The sequence below is a fragment of the Fukomys damarensis genome, unplaced genomic scaffold, assembly GCF_012274545.1.
Source record: "Fukomys damarensis isolate Sample0158 unplaced genomic scaffold, DMR_v1.0_HiC HiC_scaffold_9, whole genome shotgun sequence".
Lineage (NCBI taxonomy): Eukaryota > Metazoa > Chordata > Mammalia > Rodentia > Bathyergidae > Fukomys > Fukomys damarensis.
The window spans coordinates 2800836-2821220 of NW_022900921.1; the positions used below are offsets into that span (position 1 = coordinate 2800836).

At 37.7% G+C, this 20385-nt stretch overlaps 2 protein-coding genes across 10 annotated transcripts in view; one reads left to right on the forward strand and one right to left on the reverse strand.

Moving 5' to 3' along the window:
- Nucleotides 1–20379, reverse strand: part of Rapgef6 (Rap guanine nucleotide exchange factor 6) — a 206915-nt gene extending 186536 nt beyond the window's left edge. For all 9 annotated transcript variants that reach the window (XM_033761547.1, XM_033761546.1, XM_033761552.1 and 6 more), the window contains exon 1: nt 20319–20379. The gene's annotated coding sequence lies outside the window, so the exon portion shown is untranslated. The remainder of the gene's footprint in view (nt 1–20318) is intronic.
- Nucleotides 20071–20385, forward strand: part of LOC117285390 — a 2541-nt gene continuing 2226 nt past the window's right edge. The window contains exon 1 of the mRNA XM_033761763.1: nt 20071–20237. Within this exon, the coding sequence (XP_033617654.1) occupies nt 20071–20237 (167 nt within the window). The remainder of the gene's footprint in view (nt 20238–20385) is intronic.

Below are 20385 nucleotides of genomic sequence, written 5' to 3' on the forward strand. Positions count from 1 at the left end.
CAAAAAAATACAAAAAAAAAAAAAAAAAAAAAAAAAAAAAAAAAAAAAAGCCAGCATGAGCTACACAGCGAGTTTAAGGCCAACCTGAACTACACAGTGAGACCCTGTCTTAAAAAAAAAAAAAGAGAGAGAAATTTTAAAAATTCTTTAAATGTTTACATTCTTAGAAGAGAGAAATAAAAATATTTGAGAAAAATAAATAAAAATATTTGAGAAATAAAAATAAAAACATAATCAACATCAATCTGGTAAGCTAAGGCAAGAAGACCACAAACCCAAGCCCAGCCTGGGCAACTTAACAGGGTGAAAGTGTGTGTACTGGGGGAATGAGCATGTACCTCAGGGGGAAGGTCCTGGGTTAAATCCCCAGTACTGCAAAACAAAACAAAAAATAACGAAATACCAGAACACGCCACAGACTACTTTCCACAAAAAAGTAGGCAACAGTGGCATACATATTTTTGTAAAAATATTCACCTGTACTAACAACAGTTGCACACAATGGGTATAAGTTATGAGATGAGCCATATTCATAAAAAAAAGTAAATTGTATAAATGTTTATCACTATGGTAATAAATTGTATGTACCAAGTTTATAACTGCAGATATCTGGAAAGACCATGACAGACAACCTAAATCTCATGACATGGTCAATCAAAAACCATGATGGTCATCAGCACATAAGCAGATGCTCAGATCCAAGATTTCAAGCATTTTATCTTTCACAAGCACAGATCTAGCCAGGCATAGTGGCACACACTGTAATCCCAGCACTTGGAAGACTGAGGCAGTAAGACTACCACGAGTTCAAGGAGACCCTAGGTTACAGAGTGAATTCAAAGCCAGACTAAACTACAAAGCAAGACCCTATCTAAAACAAATAAACCACCCCCACAAAAAAACAAGAGCAGATCTACAAAAAGAACTTTTCTTCACCTACTGAGGAAGTAGCAATGACTTTACAAACATGCACAATGTTAACACAAATGTTAATGTAAGGTTGGGGACTTAGCTCAGTGGTTCCACTGCCTGCTTCACAAGCCCAAGGACCCGAGTTTGATCCCTGGTACCAAAAAAAAAAAAAGTCAATGTGATACTAAGACACTTTCATTAAGCCAAACTTGCACACATGTGAAATCAAATTAGAACTCTCTAAAACTCTTTACACAATTCAGTACCAGAAATGATGTAAACATTAAATGCATAGAAAAGCAAGTTATTAAAAAATACTGCTGAAAATTTAAAATAGAAAAAAACTGTAAAGTAAAAAATTAAAAAGAAAATGTGAAAATGTGTACTAAAGGGACTGATTATGGATAACTGCATAAGACTCTGACTTTCATAACCACCATACTGTGAAGTCTTATACCGCAGTGGAGTACCTGCTTGCTTTAGGGCATAACTTTTCAGAATACTTTCACATTCACTTTCTATATAGCAGCGGTCATTCTGAAATTCTTCTATGATTCAAAGCACTGGACATGTGCATTACCTATTAGATTTTCCCACCATCTGTGCCACGTTTCTACACTGTTTTGGGTAAGCAGAAATCCAGTCCAGATGCACTCATACAGATCACCAGTTTGAACTTGCAAGTTTCCCACATCAGCCTTCCAGAGTATTAGGATTACAAGCGTGTGCCACTACACCCAGTCATGGGATAAATTTTTAAACTGAAGTATTCTTCATTGACTTATCATGTGGTAATCCACTCATACAAAATTTTCAATAAGTGCACTGGCTTAATAGAAGTCTTTATCGTAACATTTCAAAATTAACTTTTACAAGCCTTGACTGCATCTAATAATTCCAAGTCTGTTAATGAAAGTTTGGGGATTCAAGTATCTATTTTCTTCTTCTGTAAAGCCTACCAAAACTTTCAAATAAGTGCTTACAAAGTATTTACTTTTTTTTATAAATTCTAGCATATTCAGCTGCAATAGGGGTATAAATTATAAGTATGTGATAAAAAAAATAGTAGGGACAGTTTTGAAAGTCCAATCAGCCAAAGTGAAGCAAGCCCTAGCTACGTTGATGGGTGAATATTACAAGTTTAATTTCTTCAACAATCAAATCTCTAACCAAGAATAGTGGTATTAATACATTTTGTAACAGCAGAGGACCTCTATTTGTATCAACAATTGTCTTTGGTTCAGGTCACAAACCCTGAAATCTTTTTAGTCCCGGATGGAGCATTTTTTAAACGCATACATGGTGCTATGTGTAAGGGGTAGATAATGAATAGAATGGAAAATGCTTTAATCTTCTAACAAAAAACCTTCTCACCCGTCTGAATTCAGCTACCTTGTTTGTGTGTGGGGGGGCAGGATGGAACCTGGAACCTCACACACACAAGGCCAAGTACTCTGCCAAAGCCACCCACCACCTCCCCGTCCTCTACTCTGTTACATACCTCCCTCCCCCAACAGGAATTAGGATTTCAGGACTACAGCTTTCAGGATATCTCCAAGGGCCAGCAGGAAAGTGAACCAGACTCCACCTGCTGGAGAGCAGGGCATGAAAGCTAGCACAGGACTTTGCTATGGATCTCAATGCCTGACTTATGGTAAAGCTTCCTCAATACAGGGGGCCAGAGTTCACAAAGACTCTAGATAGACCCTAACAATCAGATGGAGACTTGTACACAGGTGGGATACACTCAAGTGTTAGCCTGCCTCATTTCTCCAGCCTTGCCCTGGGCCTAGGGCACACCTGCCTCCTTCTTCAGACAGTGCAGGTCCCTAGAGTTTTGCAACTAAGGTGTAATCCAGCCTGGCATCAGCTTTGGGGGCCAACGACTATCGCCACCACCAATCCACCAACCACGCACAGCTCACAGACGGGACTCTACAACTGCTCCAGTGAAAAGGACTCATATTTTTGGACAGCATCACTGGAAGCTGCGGTTTTGGACTCAGTAAAATCAAGACTGTGCAGGCCCTTTGAAGCTATGAGATCAGGTGTAACAAGGCTTAGCACTAGCCTGGACTGCCAAGGTATTGACTTCTTCAATACTACCTCCCTCAATCTTAGGCATCTAGACACCATTCACTAGACAAGGAAAGAGCAACAAGTATAAGACTTTGCCCTGGAACTTAGCACTGGGCTAGTGAAAGCTAATATTGGCCAGATCCTACTGGCCTCTATTCCCAGATGCCTGCCTGTAGATGAAGCCTTTGGAACAGCTTTAGGGCTGAGAACACATGGCCCTATCAGATTTCCATTCCAGCTAGGCTCTCCTGTGGCTGGTTGGACCAAGAATCCACCTCAGTAACAGGAAGCCCACAGCAGTGTGGCCCTTGATCTTACCCCAGTATGCTGTGTTGGTTTTGGCAGGCTGCGGTCTCAGAGTGTTACCAAGTGTGGTGACACTAGTGGCCAAAGGTATGACTAGCCTGAGGCTAGTCCATCCATGCCAACTGACCAGAGCCAGGGAGTATCCTACACCGGTAGACCACACACTCCAGGAAAGGACTTGGATCTATGTGCAAAGTATCTGGGTTTAGCCCAGCCCCTGAGAGAGGCTTTAGGGGGGAACAGACTAATCTCTCTAGGTATTCTCAGGATTCTTTCTGAACAAACGCACCAACATTCTATCTGGGTGAAACCTGGGCTTGAACGGCCCTCTAGTATTGAAACAAAGCTAACATACCAAAGCTGTGCTGGTGACAACAGACTAATAGACTCCAAGTAAATATGAGCCTGGGTTCCATCCAGTGCTGTAATAGTGGAAATCACTACAGGCTTAGAGAAAATAAGTGACCTGCTTAGAATTTCTGGAAAGATAAGCAAAAATATAGATTAGGAAGACTGGAATACTTAATCTTTCAATATTCAGACAATGCTGCACTAGAAGCCTGACCAGATAGTAATGAGAATGGAAAACCACTGAAAGAAAACTTAAAATCTTTTTTGTTTTTGTGGTTTTGGTGTTGGGGACTGAACCTTAGGGCTTCATGTATGTTAGACAAACACTCTACCACTTAAGTACATTCTGAACTCTAAAGCAGTTTTTCAAAGGAAACCAAATCAGCTTGAAGAAAACACAGAAAAATATTTCAATATTCAGAGAAACTTAAACAAATGGAAGAAATCCTTCAGCTAAAAAAAAAAAATACAGCAAAATTAAGAACATGACAGAAATATCAATAGTAGATTAAAAGAAAGAAAGAAAATTAGTGAGCTTAATTAAAGACAGACTATTCTAGCTGGGCATCATGGTATATACCTGTAATCCTAGCTACTTAGGAGGTTAAAGCAGAAGGCCTGCAAATTCAAGGCCAACCTTGGCAAGTTAGCAAGATCCTTCTCAAAATAAAAATTAAAAAGGGCCGAGGATATGTCTTATTGGTACAGTGCTTGCCTACCATCTATGAGACCCTGGGCTTAAGCTCCAGAAAATAGGCAGTAGTGGGGGAGAGGTGCCTTCTGAAAATAACAATTGAAAGAGAAAAAATTTTAAAAGAATTAAGGAACTAAGCCTTATAGAAACTTTGGGACAGTATTAAAAGAGCAAATATTCAGGTTACTGGGGCATAAGAACTTGAGATTGACAAAGGAGTAGAAAGCTTATTCAAAGGAGTAAGAGAAAACTTCTAAAATTTAAGATCCATATTCAAGCATAGGAAGGTTAAAAAGGTCACCAGTCTGATTTAACTCAACCAAGAATACCTCAAGACATCTTACAATCAAGCTCTCACATACAAAACATATATTCTCAATTTAAAGGAAATAATTTTCAAGGCTGCTAGAGAAAACAACAACATGCAGCATTCTAACATGTAGTGTTCTAATTTGCCTGATAGCAAACTATGAGAAAAAAACCTTATAGTCAGGAGAGAGTGGCATGATTTTCATAGAAACAGAGTCAAAACACCCAAATCACACACTCAGCGAAAATATTCTCTAGAAATGAAGGCGAGACAAAAACATTTCCAGACAAAATCTGAGAGGCTTTATCTCCATCAGACCTGTCTTACAAGGAATGCTAAAGGAAGATATTCAAATTGAAAGAGACATTGATTACGAAAACATGAAAAAAGTATAAAACTCACAGGTAAGAGTAATTATAGAGGCAAATTCAGAATGCTCTAATATTAATAACTTTATAATAAAGACTAAAAAGCTACCCTCTCTTTCCTGTTTTTTGGATCAGCTCTTCATTGTTATATGAGGTTGCTATCACTTCAAAATAGCTTGTTATAATCAAAGCACTTGTAAACTTTGCGGCAACCAAAAGCAAAAATCTATACTAGGCAAACCAAAGATAACAAGGAATTAAAACTACTAGAATACATCACTTGACTATCAAGACAGCAAGAGAGAAAAAGGAACTGCAACAAAACTAGAAATCATGTTTTTTTGTTTTTTTGTTTTTTGTATTGGGGATCAAACTTGGGTCCTTGTGCTTGCCGAGTCTGGCGGCAGAACCACTGAACTAAATCCCCAGCCCTCAAGTTTTAAAATATGGCTGTAGTAAGACCTTACTTTTCAATAATGACCTTGAATGGAAACTGATTAAATTCTCCAGTTAAAAGATACAGGGTGCTTGGGCCAGCCAGGTATTTAGCTCAGTGGTTCTGCTGCCTGCCTCATAAGCACAAGGTTCAGAGTTCAATCCCCAGTACCAAAAAAAAAAAAAAAAAAGATACAGAGTGTTTGAATGGATTTAAACAAAACAAAAATCAACATTTTACTTATAAGACCCAACTACATGTCACTTATAAGAAACTCACTTCAGCTCTAAGGACAAATACATACTAAAAATGAAGGGATGCAAATGAAGTCCAAAGGAAAGCATGAATATCCATCCTTGTATCAGAGACTTGTGACTTTTAAATCAAAAACAGTAAAAAGAGATACAGAAGGTCATTATAGAATGATAAAGCAGTTAAATTAGCAGCAAGTTATAACAATTCTAAATGCAGGTAGTATCACAGCACCCAAATATTCAAAGCCAAGTATTAACAGATCAAAAGGGAGAGACATAGTACGGTACAATAGTTGATGTCTTTTAACACTCCACTTTCAGCAATGAAAAGATAATCTAGAAAGAAACAATAAAACACAATTAAATTGCAAAGGCCTAACAAACATGTACAAATCATTCCAACCAACAGCACTGAATACACATTTTTCTCATCAGCACACAAACATTCTGCATGGCAGAACCCAGGACAGATGACAAAACAAATTTCAACAAATTAAAAAAAAAAAAAAAAGAAAGAAATGATATCAAGTATCTTTCTGACCACAAAGTAATAAAACTAGAAATGAATAACAAGAAAAATTATGAAAGCTACAAACAACGTGGGAAAAGCACTCTAGTTTTGGTACTCTATTTTCAGATCGGCTTTTGCAAACGTACTTTTGAACCAATGAATCATGAAAGAAATCAAGAAGTAATTTTAAAATTTTCTTAAAAACAGAGACACAACATATCAAAACCACAGGATAAAACAAAAGCAGGAATGGGGCCAGGAATTTGGCTCAGTGGTTCCGCTGCCTGCCTTGCAAGCACAAGGACCTCAGTTCAATACCTGGTACCCCCCCGCCAAAAGGGACATTTATAGCAATCAATTCCCACACCAAAAAAGCAGAAAGATCTCAAATAAAGCAATCACTGCAACTCAATCAATCAGAAAAACAAGAAACCAAACCCCGAATTAGAAGAAATAATAAATGTCAAAACAGAAAAAAATGAAATGGGAGACTAAAAGGTAACACAAAAAGTTGGTTCTTTGAAAAGATAAGATAAACCCTTAGCAAGACTAAGGAAAAGAGAGAATATTGTCATTATTTATAACTAAACTATACCAATAAATGTTTTGCTTCAAAAAAACCCTCAGAAATGAAAAATACAAAGACCTTATTATATATAACTATGTTAAGTGAAGCCTAGCACCAAAAGATAAGCACCACATGATCTCATACATGTGGATGGGGGGATGCTGGAAATCGAACTCTGGATCTTGAGCTGACCAGGCATGCACAGTTCCACTAAGATAAATTTCCAGCCCACTCATACATGTAGATTCTAAAAAAGTTGGTCCCATGGAAGATGAGAGCAGAATGGTGGTTCACTAGAGCAGAGAATGCGCAGAAGAGGAGACAGGAAAAGTAGCACATATACTAAAAAAGGCCAGCCTGTGCTACACAGTGAGACCCTGTCTCAAACAAAAACAAAAACAGAAACAGAAAGAATAACAATGGTTTTAAAATATAAAAACTAATCCCTTTAATTCATTGCTATTTTTTAAAAAAGGAGCAGAAGGTATCATGGTTCAGTCTCCAGTACCATAAACAAAACAACACAAAATTTAAACGTAGAAGGATTACAGAATCACCAAATTATCACTTTGTAACAGCAAAGTAATAGTTAATTTAGGCAAGGATCATTAATAAATGCTAAAACCACTAGGTGAAATATGTTGAATAAGACATTCACATATCCTCCAAGTACAACCCTAAAGATCATTTGTAAATTACAGCACAGTACCTTGACCTTTTACAACAAAAGATGTAAATGATCAAATGTTAAGAAACCCTAATAACTAACGATATGTATCCAAAACAGGAAGTGACCAAAACAAGTAAATGAGATCATCCATGTAGTTTCTCAAAAAATCATTTAAACTAAACAATGAGAAAATAACCACATGAATCCAGATTATGATACATTCTGTAAAACAGTTGGTCAGACTCTTTAAAAGTGCCATGTTCGTGAAAGGGGAAAAAGGCACCACACTCGCCCTACACAGGAAAATATAACAACCGAATGGAGGTACCTTGATTGGGTTCTGGTCTGGAAATAAAACAAGAGACATCTTGCAGATAAGTGAAGAGAGGTAAAGTGTTTGTATGTACTTTCAAATGATTAAATAAAGTATGTATCGGAGAAGAGACAGAGTAAATTTGGCACAATATTAGCCTGGGTAAAGGATATACAGTAAACATATAATAAAGGCTACCATTCTTTCCACGTTTCAGTAATTAAAAACTTTGGAATACAAAGATGAGAGTTGGGAAACATGTATCTACCTCTTTTTTTCTATCTCTTATCACAGTACTTAATTAGGCTGAATTTTAATTGTTTATCTCCTCTTTCAAATCTCCAATACATGTAAAACATGAGGCCTGAAAATATGTTCTCTAATAAAGGTCCCTATCCAGATCTAACATTACCTTTCTATCTAGCTGGGTTTACAAATGAAGGTCAAAGGGCCCCAGAAGCACAAATAAGTTCTTTTTCTTTCCAAGGAACCCTGTGAATGTATGTCTGCTGTGGACATACACAACAGCATCTTTGTTCTGCTGCCCTCAGGGATGTGCACAGTGACTCATTTAAAAATGACTCCAAGTACAATGGTACTCTTTTGACAATTGAGGAAAAAAACACTATAAGGGTACAGTTAAAAACCATATTCTAAATTCTCAAACAGAATAAAGGAGTACAAGATTACTAAATTTTACATTTTTCAGTCCTAGCTCCAACTTGTATTAACAAAAATAAGCTATTAAAAAAACAACTTTGTGATTTTGAGTAGGCAACTATATATTAACACCTGAGCATAAACTTTCTGACCAACAAAAAACTTAAATGGTCATAAAAAAAAAATTAAAAACTAGTATTTATCTGTGATGTTTCCTGCAAGGTTGGTTTGTTTGTGTGATATTGGTGATTGAACATGGGGCCTTGTTCATGCTAAACAACTCCTATACCACTGGGCTACATTCCCAGCCCTGCCTCTAAATTTTTTGAAGCCATATAAAAAAGAAGTTTCTACTCAAAGACATAACTAATTTTGCTCCACTAAAGTGTTTCTCAAAAATTACCAAGCAAAATAGTTTATTTATGGTAATTGTAATTTACTACTCTTTTAGGAAGAAAAAACAGCAAATTTTGCAGTTTTGGCTAAATTTTATCAGTTTTTTTTATCGCTCATTTCAATGATTAGATCAATAGAAATCACTACTAAAATAGTAAAGCAGCAGCATGTTCTACATTGCTTCTCTTTTTAAAGTCATTTACTCTACAAATACTATGTGACAGACAACAGGAGATAAAGATTCAGGCACTGTCCTTGGAGAGTCAGCCAAAAAGAAAAACATTACAGGAATTATAATGCAGTAGAGTAAGCACTATGAGGGCTGGGGATTTAGCTCAGAGGCATTAGATTAGCACTTGCCTGGCAAGCCTGAGGTCCTGAGTTCTATCTCCAGTACCAAAAACAAATAAACAAACAAACAAGCAAACAAACACAGAAACACTACAGGAGAAGGTGTGTGGTATCCTGGGAACACAGAAGAATGGAAAAGGAAGAAGAATGCACAATTATGCAGTTGAACACAGAATGACATTTCAGCGAGGGGTCTGAATTTGTGAAGCTAGAGCATGGCTTTCCAGATAGAGGAAACAAACAGCAAGCTAATATATATGAGTATCATTTACGTTATTTTGAGGGCACACTGTTAAATACTTCAAATACATCATTTCATTTAGTCCATACAAAAATCCTGAAAAGAAATTTAGTTTTTAGAGGCATTAGGTGACTTGCCCACAATCACTCATTTTTACCAACAGACCCTACATTTGAAGTTGGCTTGTTCAAATAAAAAAATTCATTCCTGATAATATATAGTTCCCATCCTCTGCAAAGCATAGAAGCAGGAAATAATGTGGCACACTGGACAATGCTCCTCACACATGTATGTATCAGAACCTACTGGTGGAGCTTTCTACAAATACCAAAGTTTCTAATATAAGAAGTGTAGGTAAGCATGGGGATTAAAGGTAAGCATGGGTGTAATTCAAGGGGAGAAACACACATACACTAGGGTTCAGAAACAGTGTTAGAGTTTTTACAAATACAGTAGTGCATCACATAACAATAAGGGCATGTTCTGACAAATGTATCATTAGGGATTTTGTCACAGTGCAAAGTATATTTAAAGGGAGCTAACAGGCAATGCAATCTTATGGGACCACTGTCCTATAGGCAGTCTGTCACTAACCAAAATGTTAATGTGAGACATAAAATATATCTGTGTCTGAAGGTGGAGGATGGTAAGGCTACATACAGTACCCCACAAATTATTATGGGGGATTTATTTATTCTTGGTACCTGGGATCAAACTCGGGACCTCAAACTTGCAAAGCAGGCGGCAGCATCACTGAGCTAAATCCCGGGCCCTATGGGGGATCTTATATATTTCCTCTTTCCACTACAGGCAAACTCATATAGTACATTTTGCTGCCTTTATTTTGTTTCTTATTCTCTCTTCAATGCACCACAATCAGTTTTGTTTGTTTTGGTTTTTAGTAGTACTGAGGATTTAATGCAGGGCCTTCACACTGAGCTACAACCCTAGCCCTTTGTTGAGACAGGATCTTACTAAACTCAGTTGCCTATGCTGGACTCAAACTTTAGATCCTCTTGCCTCAATTTCACAGAGTGCTGAAACTACAGGCATGAACTTCAGGTTCTTTCTCAATTAATCAGTCTAGTAAAATCATTCTCCCAGAAGCAATGCAAAGAGTTTATCAGTCCCCACTTTTAACTCTTCATACAATTACACATTTGTGATTCATGATTTCTTTCTGAAAATGTCTTCCTTTAACAATATTCTTCTGTTCTCTTCCTACTCCTATCAGAAATTTTTCATCCCCCCCACCCATCCTTTTAATATTAGACCACACAAAAGGTCTGTCCGTGACCCTTTCCTATTCTCATTCTGCGTATTTACCCTAGGTATTCCAAGCATGATCCATATGTTGCAGACTCTGAATAATTCAGACCCACAGAGTGGCTTGACCTGAAGCGCTGAATGCTTACTAAATATCTCTATCTGTATCCCTTGTAAGGGGTGTCAAATACATTCCAAAACAGAACACCTCCACACTCTGGCTCTTAATAATGTACTGTTATCTATAAAATTACTCTTATCAAAAATCTAGAAGTCATCTAAAATCTGCTTTGCTCTTGCACCCAATCCAATCCCTGGTGCCACTTCAATGCATCCTGGACAACTAACTGCACTATCTGGGATTGACACAGTTACTCCAAGAGTAGTTATGGATAGAATGAAGAAGATATAACAAAAGGGTAAGTGAAACAGTGAGCCAAGACATAAAGGAGAAGCAAATTAACAAGGAAAGCTCCAAGAGAGAAGGTTTAAAATAGTCTAGAAGCAAAATGCAAAGAACACCAAAGTAGTTGCATAGGCCTCTTGGCTGAAAGAAATATACAATTCCACTCAAGTGAAGTTCAAAAGCACAAAGAACAGATCTATGATGACAGAAGCAGAAAAGCAGCTTCCTTTGGGAAAGGGTACTGACTAGAATGGAGAAAGGGAATTTTCTAAAGCACTGGTAATAGCTGTGTCATGGTAATACTGTATATCTGTATCCTATATTGCGGTCTGTACAGTTAAATAGTGTAAAAATTCATCTGACTACTTAAGAATATATGGGCTTTACTTCTGTGTTTTATTGTCAAAGTCTGGTGGAAACAGATACTCTCCAATCAACTAACCATACCGGGCTTATTTATCTCTTTATCTCACTATCCCATCTGCTGCTGCCAGCACTGCGTCCAGAATCTTATCTCACACACGAACTACTGTATCTCCTCCTTTAACCAAAACTATAGCTCCTGGATTCCCTAATATTGTCATACAATCATTAATAGTTTTGCTTTCAAGTGGAAAATGTACCGGTTAGGACAAAATGTTTTATGTTTGTCCTATTTTATTTACTTACAGTACTTATAATAAGCTTTCTGCCTCTAGCATGCTTCCTTCTACTCTGAAATCCATCTTCCCACACTCAGAGAGTAATCACCATGAAAATGCATCTTATTTGCAAGATTTTTATTTAGTGATGCTGGGAACTGAATCCATGCTAGGAAAACATCCTAGCACTGAGTTACTAACCCTATTTCCAAGCTTTAACCCTCCAGTGGTTATCCTTTACTTACAAGATGAAGCCAAAATCCCTGAAATGATACAACTCTGCTACTACATTCAGCTTGATCATTTTAACATTCAAGTCCTTTTACTATCAGCCCAAAACATCCCACAGAGATCAAAGTCTTACAACCTTTTTATGACTATCATTCCTTTCAAAAAAAACTTCCAGACTTTTTTTCCTGCCACTCACATTCAATTAATACTAAAGAGTAACATTCTGTCAGATAGGCTTGAGTTTTGGAGGTCACACACTGTATTTATGATTTTTTTCACTCCCCCTAAAAAAACAATTTGTCATTTTGGAGGCAACCTCATCCCCATCAGGAATGCATGCAATAAAACACAGATTGCTCTCTTGGCCAACAAATGTGCCTAGCTTGTCACTTCCACGATTTGGCTCCTGCAGCTGTCTACCTGGAATGATTTCCCTTTTGTAGATCATCCAGCCATCTATCATGATGACAGGTAAGATGAAATTCAAATTTCCTCCAAGTTGTTTTTCCTTTCCACACTTTGCAGTCCCAAAACCCTAACTATACCTTTGTATTAATAATGTTATCAATAAAGGATATGTGCCAGTTGGATACAAAGAGAAAGATACCAGGAGGAATCAAGAGTAAAAACAAAGCTTTTTACAAGAGCAACTAGGCCAGCATATCAACAATATTAATAGCATATTAAGATGGGAAAGTAATGACAACTTCAATTTAAGACAGATGTTTGAAGAATCTGGAAGACAATTTGATGGTTAGATATATGAACCTGAAGAACAGAAAGGGGGTAGGTTAGAATACATAGTGATTGCAGGTAGCAGCCTAATAACTAACTATAGTGAAGATGCTGAGTATGTCCAAGATACACAAAATCAGCAGTTCTAAGGAACTAATACTTTCTAAAATAGATTTCCAATTTTTGGTTAACATATTTAGTTGATGTTTTAACATGTATGATGCATGGTGTTAAGCTGGGCATGGCGGAACATGCCTATAATCCCAGCATTCAGGAGACTGAGGCAGGAAGATCCTTGAAAGATCAAGGCCATCCTAGACCACATAGTGAGTTTAAGGCCAGCCTGAATTACACAGGGAGACCCTGTCTCATTAAAAAAAAAAAAAAAAAAAGGCCCAGGGATTTCACTCAGTGCTTCCACAGCCTGCACCGCAAGTACAAAGGACCTGAGTTAGATCCCTGGTACAAAAAAACAAAAAACCCAGGGCCGGGGATGTAGCTCAAGGGTACCACATCTTCCTGTCAAGTGCAAAGTCCTGAGTTTGATCCCTGGTTCTGCAAAACAAAAAAACAAAGAAAAAAACAAAACAGAACCCTAAAAAAAAAAAAGATACAGAACAAAAGCACTGTATTAAACGCAAAGAGGGAAATAATCATAAAATAAATCCAAGTTAGCTCTGAAGTAAAAATCAAGTTTTAGAGAAAGAAGAGTACTGAATATGGACCGAGTTGAAAAATAGCCAAGCTCAAAGTCTTAATTTTAACTGTGGTTTAAGTAATTTTGGTACAAGAACTCAAATGAGTACTTTAACAACTTTTGTTCAAAAAAATTTTAAGTCAAAGTCTCATGTTCCACAGGCTGACCTTGAACTCTCAAGTGATCCTCCTGCCTCAGCCTGCAGGGTGCTGGGAATAGAGCATGAATCTGGCTCGCTTTAACAGGTTTTGTTTAGTTTAGAACTCTTTACTACCCAGCCAGGCATGGTGGTGCACGCCTGTAATCCCAGCACTCGGGAGGCTGAGGCAGAAGGATCCCTGTGAGTTTGAGACCAGCCTGGGCTACATAGTGAGTTCCAGGTCACTCAACCATATGGTGAGCCCTTGTTTCATACACAACGATGTGGGCGAGCTTTGTTTTAAAAAAAAAAAAAAAAAAAAAAAAAAAAAGAATTCTTTACTTTCCAGAATATTTAAATCCAAAATTTTCCAAAATGAAATCTTTACAGAGTGGAAAAGGAGATCATAGGACTACCTCAGGAAAAACAATGTGCTGTGAAAGGTCCACACAGTAAGCAAGATGACTAAAAAAGTAAAAACTGTTAGAAAGATATCTAAATGGTGCACTTTACAACATGTGTCCACAGTCAGTGTCTTGCTTGCTAGGATTACTACAAAGTTCTAAAGTACGGATTCTTGTTCATTTGTATATGGTATTTTCCATAATGCTTTAAAACCAGTAGGTACTCAGGAAAAATAAGCTACGTAAATTAAGTTTGATCAATGAATTTTATCTCTTCTATTGTACTTTATCAAACCAACTTCCAGGTTATGACTTCACTGCTTCAACTCCTTTGGTGGTTTTTGCTCTTCTCCCACAATCTTACAGTGATGAGTTTCTCAGGGAAGCCACTGCCTTTGCTCCTTTCTTAGGGTATACTGTCTGTCTTGGTAATTTTATCTAGTCTCACTTTAAATAGTATCTATAGGGCTAGGGATTTAGCTCAGTGATGACGCCGCCTGCCTTGCAAGCTCCAGGACCCAAGTTCAATCCCTGGTACAAAAAACTAAAAAATAAAAAAACAGTATATATAATTTGATGACTATAAAATTACAATCTCTAGCACTGACTTTCTTAGAAAGAGATTTATATATGCCAATACATACTTAACATTCTTTTGTGTGTGTGTGTGTGTGTGTGTGTGTGTGTGTGCTTGTGAGGTAAGCAGCAGCACCACTGAGCTAAACCCCCAGCCCCTTAACTTAACATTCTTAGTAAACATTTCAAGCTTGTTATGTTCAAAATTGATATCTGATCTTTCCCTATAAAATCTACTCCTTTTGCAAATTTCTCCATTTCTCTTAGTTTTTGGTGGCGTTTGGGATCTGTATTCGTCAACTTTCCCACTGCTGGGACACACTATCCAACATTCACAATTTAAAGGAGGAGAGTTTTAATTTGGCTCATACTTCAAGGGATTCAATTTAGGATTGGATGGCTCCAAGGCAGAAACATCACGGCAGAGGGCTGGAGCAAAGATACTCAGTTTATGGCATCCAAGAAGCAGAAAAGGTAACAGTGACAGAGAGAACCCAGAGAAGGGACCGCACCCCAATAGTACCAAGGGTCACAACACCATGACTGACCAGAGACAGCCCAGGGCATGCATGCTTTACTAATCTACTAGGCATTCTTCTTTGTGGTTACTGTTTTGGGTTTTTTGAATTAATTTTATTGGTACATTTAAGGTATACAATATATGAAGCCGGGAATGGTGGTGCATGCTTGTAATCCCAGCACTTGGGAGGCTGAGGCAGGAGGATCATTGTGAGTTCAAGACCAGTCTGGGCTATATAGTGAGTTCCAGGTCAGTCTCAACTACATAGTGAGAACCTGTCTCAAAAAACAAACAAAAAACAAAACAAAACAAAAAAAAGTACACAATATATGACATTCATCATTGGAAACTTACACCGTTACATAATCCATCTTGTTGCTTATTTTTTCCCCATTCCCTGCCCTCCCTTCAACCCCTCCAGCCCTCCCTATCTACAAAGACTTTGTTTCCTTTTTTTCATTTTCTCATATTAATTCCATATCAGGAAAGAAGGGAATAGTTGTTGCTGTTTAAAAGACATTTATTTACATTTTTCTATTAATTCTCATCAATAAAGCTGATTATTCTCTATGTTACTATGGTACACAGAAATCCATTCTGAGCCAGGTGTGGTGCACACATCTGTAATCCCAGCACTTGGAAAGCCAAAGCAGAAGGTTCACTGTGAATTCAAAGCCAGCCAGCACTACATAGTGAGATCCTGTCTTAAAAAAAAAAAAAAAAATTTCCAATTTGCACACACTCATATATATAGAGAGCACAAGCTGGTGCAAACAATACTGGTGGGCTGACTGAACAGTAACAACATTTTGCATATCTTCTTATCCTTCTTTGCACATAATTATTTTCAACCCACTTGGTAGATGTGTTGGCTTCTCTGGGCAAATACAACCATTATACAATGAAAGCTCCTAGGATTTCAACAGCTGAAAGGAAAGCCAATACAGAAAACTGACACATATTTAAATCAAAGTTTGCGTCACTTCTGTTTTGCATGATCAATATACTCATTTGTATTTTCTGTCAAATGCACTGGGCTGAATAAAAAACAAACTTTACTGGGAATATCTTCAAATTCACTTTTAGAAGTCTTAATCACATTTAATTCCAAATCACACAATGTGGTTTGAGAATTCAATGGAAACTCACTTTCTTCAATAATGTTTACTAAGTCTTCAAATGAACCTTTAAAAATTGCTTCATTTCTTCCACTCATCAATACATAAAGCAGATAAATCCTAGAATCTTTACCTCCATCAAGATCATAAACTGTACGTACTGTATTTGATTAAAAAAATATTAAGTGCCATCCATTAGCCAAAGTAAGGCATGCACTAATTTTTTCCATGCTAGTGGTAAATATAAGAATTGTACCTTCTTCAACAGTCAAATCCCTAAGGCAAATTCAACATTTGGTATGTTTTATATAAAACTGGAAGAACCTCTACTTGTTTATCTTCAAGGTCTTTGATTCAGAAAGTGACTGAGATGGTCAAATTGGTTTTATTCACTGACAAAGGGCAGTTTTTAGGGCAGGAGATTTAGCTCAGTGGTGTTGTACCTGCTTCACAAGTGCAAGATCCCTGACTGGGGTTGGGGGGCAATTTTTGAAAGTAAGCACGATGCTCTATGGTGATTTCTATTGATTATAAAAATCAGTAGTTTAATAGGAGATTCCTAAAGACACCACAGTTTTGGTCTATAGGTATATGTCATCCATTCAAAAGTCTGGTTATTGCTTGATTGCTGCAATTAAATGATTTTCTGTGAAAACCACCAATAATATTAGCTTTTAAACTTTTATCTTTCACTATTAAGTATCCCAAGAATATTTAAGTTATCACAGCCTTTTTGCAAGGGAACTATTTCAGATTTCTTCCACCGTGTTGTAAGAAACTTGGTAAGAAGGAATGATATCTGGCTTACTCAGTACAAAACCTGTTAGGGTTCTCCAGAGACAAAGCCAGTAAGAATTAGATACAGGCTTATGAAAAAGATTTACTGAAGAACTAGCACATATAATTATGGTGGCTGAGAATCCGAGAACCTTAAGGGTACAAACTGGCATCCTAGAATGCCAGAAGTCTACCTTGATCCAAAAGCCAGCAGGTATCAGAACCAGCAAAGCCAATGGTGTAACTCATGGTTCAAGGCAGAAAGCCTGAGGACTAGGGCTCACTGTTGTGAAGTCCTGAGTCCAAGGGCCAGAAGTTCTGATTCCACATCCAGCTAGGTATTTTTTGGTTTGGTGTTTTTTTGTTTTTTTGTTTTGTTTTGTTTTGCTTTTTTGGTAACAGGGATCAAACTCAGGCCCCTGCCCAGGCAGGCAGGCAGGCAGGCAGGCACCACTGAGCCAAATCGCCAGCCCTGCTAGGTATTTCCTAATCTAAAGCTGATACATCAGAATTAAAAGTCACAGCATAAACTCCAGGGCCGCATGAATGCTAGGCAAGTGCTCTACTACTGAGCTAGATCTCCAGCTTCTTTCCCCATCTCTTTGATGCGATCTCCAACTTCTTGAAAAACACTCCAATTATTTAGGCAAAAAACCTTGAAATTATGCTTGATTCTTCTCTTTCACTCACAGCCACATCAAAGCAAATCAAAATATTTCCAAAAATTAAGTTCTCATTAGTAACGCTTCAGTTTGAGTTAAGAGAGCCTCATATGATTTAATGCAACAGTCTCTCATTTCCTCTACCCCTGTTCTCCATCAATTTACTCTCTACACAGCAGCCTGGAGACTCTTTTCTTGAAGATAAGAAAGATATTTTCATTCCTGTATTTTAAAACCCCACCCCTTTACTCTAAAAATAAGTCAAAGAACTTCTAATGACTTAGAAAATTCTACAGAGTATATCCTAACCTACATCACCATTATTTCCTCTCTGACTTAATTTCTTACTACTCTCACCCTGATTCACTACTCTCTAATCACCCAAGAGTTTCTCACTATTCCAGGAATGTATCAAGACATGTTCTCATCATAGGGTCTGTGCAATTACTGTTCCCTCTGCTTAAAAAGCTTTCCTCATATATAACTCTATACCTAAGTCTACCAGGTGTGTATCTTTAATCAAAAGTCAACTCAACTAGGACAATAGGAGCTGCATGTTTAAACTAAAACAGGTTTTGCTCCTTGTTTCCAATTCCTCTCATCCTGCTCTTCCCCCCCATAGCAATTACTAGCTAATGAATTATGTAAACTGTTTATTATACTTATCATTTGCTTCTCCCTGCCTTGCTCCATGTAAGAACCATGGAACTCTTAGAATGTAAGAGCCATTAGGACCATATTGTTTTACTCACATACTTCCCTTCTGCACAAAACAGTACCTTGAACAGGTAGGCTCTCAATAAATAATTACTGAATTAATGTATTTATAAAAGACCCCTTAGGAGTCCACTAAAAGCATAGGACCTTCTGAAAACTTAAGTGTAAAAATTTCATCAAATAAAAAAATTTTTTCATCAAATTATACATCAAACACCACCTGCCATGCAAGTGCAAGGTCATGAGTTCAAACCCCCACAGCACCAAAAAACAAAAAAAAAAGAAAAGAAATTATACATCAAAATAAATCATCACACCAAAAAAACCAAAAACCTTAAAAAAAAAATCACCAGGACGCAGGTTACCACTTCCTTATTCATAGGTTTGTAACCTGAACAATACTACACCCATTCAAAATCACTGACAACGAATCAAGCAGTTAAAGTGTTATACTGGTAAATGTCAGTGCTCTATTCTATGAACTACAGGCAATTTAGCAATCCCTTGAACAATGCTGCCCTGCCAGTAACACAAGATAAAGTATGTAACACATTATTTTTCCACACACTAGCAAACATGAAACTTCAAGAACAGTTCAGAAATTTTCTTAAGCTCAAAAACAACCAATTCCAAAATAGGTAAGTCTACTATTAAAGAGGATTTTCCCATTAAAATATGAATTTATCAAAAGTAATAAGCTTGTAATCCCAGCACTCAAGAGGCTGGGGCAAGAGGATCACTGCGAATTCTAAACCAGCTTGGGGTACACAGTGAGTTCAAAGGCCAGCCAGAACTGCAATAACGAGACCCCGCCTCAAAAATTAAAAAAATTGATTTTTGAACATAAAATCTACATTATATATTGTAATTCTTATACAACACTTCTTAATGATATCAAAACTATGGAAAAAGTCAACTGTTCAAAGTGACTGCTTTCACTTAGTTAACAATTTCAATACTCACCAAAGGAAAATTAAGATTCATGAAATCATAAATGCAAGAAAAGGACTTTAGAAAGTATTAAAATCTGCTTTGCTTCTGCCCGAAGATAAGGATCTCCAACAACAGTTTTACTTATCCTAGCTTCAATAATGTCTTGAATAATATTGTCTCAAAGACGAAACCAATGTTATTTAGACTTACTATGCAAAACACTATAAGCTAAAAGTCAAAAGTGACTTTTAGCAAGAATTAAAATATTTAAATTATTGCAACGTTAGAAAAGAAAATCCATTCATGTTGTTGGGTTTTGGTTTAGCACAGGTATCACTAATTACCGCAAGTTCTCCAAGGAAAGCCTTTCAAAAAAATCTAACTACTCTGTAACGATATGCAAGACTAGAAGATTTTTGTTATTAGCCTGAAAACTAACCCTCAGGTCAAATGAAAATTTTTCCAGCTAATGCATTACTGCTAACCTGAAAGAGCAGATTTTCCATCCAAGAAAAAAATACTGTAAAATTTTCCCACCGTCCGAAAAAGTACCCACAGAAGTGATCTTTAAACATGCATCATCCACCACAGAATTTATCATCTGACTGGATGCAAAATTTTAAATGGACTTTGAAAAGCTTAACTTTTGTTGGGTAACTGTACAATATTTCCGGGACGCAACACACAGGGTAAGGTTATCTCATAACCGCACGGCGGTTACAGTTCACTTACAATTTTTATCTCGTTTTTCAGTCTACCTGAATAAATGGCAAATTCACTCCCCAACCCACATTTTACTCAACTCGGAAAATACCACAGTATTTAGAAATGGTGCTTCCCCAGCGTAGACACAAGGAAGTCCCGGGCGAGGAGGGTGTGCGGGGAAGACAGAGGCCGGCAGGAAAGGCGGTCGCCGACCCGCCCGCGCCCAGGGCTGGGGTCGGGGCCAGAGAACGCCGAGAAAATACCCGGCAGCAGGTGCTAGGCGCTGGCAGGTACCAAAGCCGCAGTTTTCGGGCCGAAAGAGGACGCCGTCAGATGCACTGAAGGCGCGCGCCAGGGTCAGCCGGCCTTACCTCAGGCGTCCGCTCCGGCGGCTTCTTCCGCAGCGCTTGCCGGGCGCAGGGGTCGACGGGCGAGTTC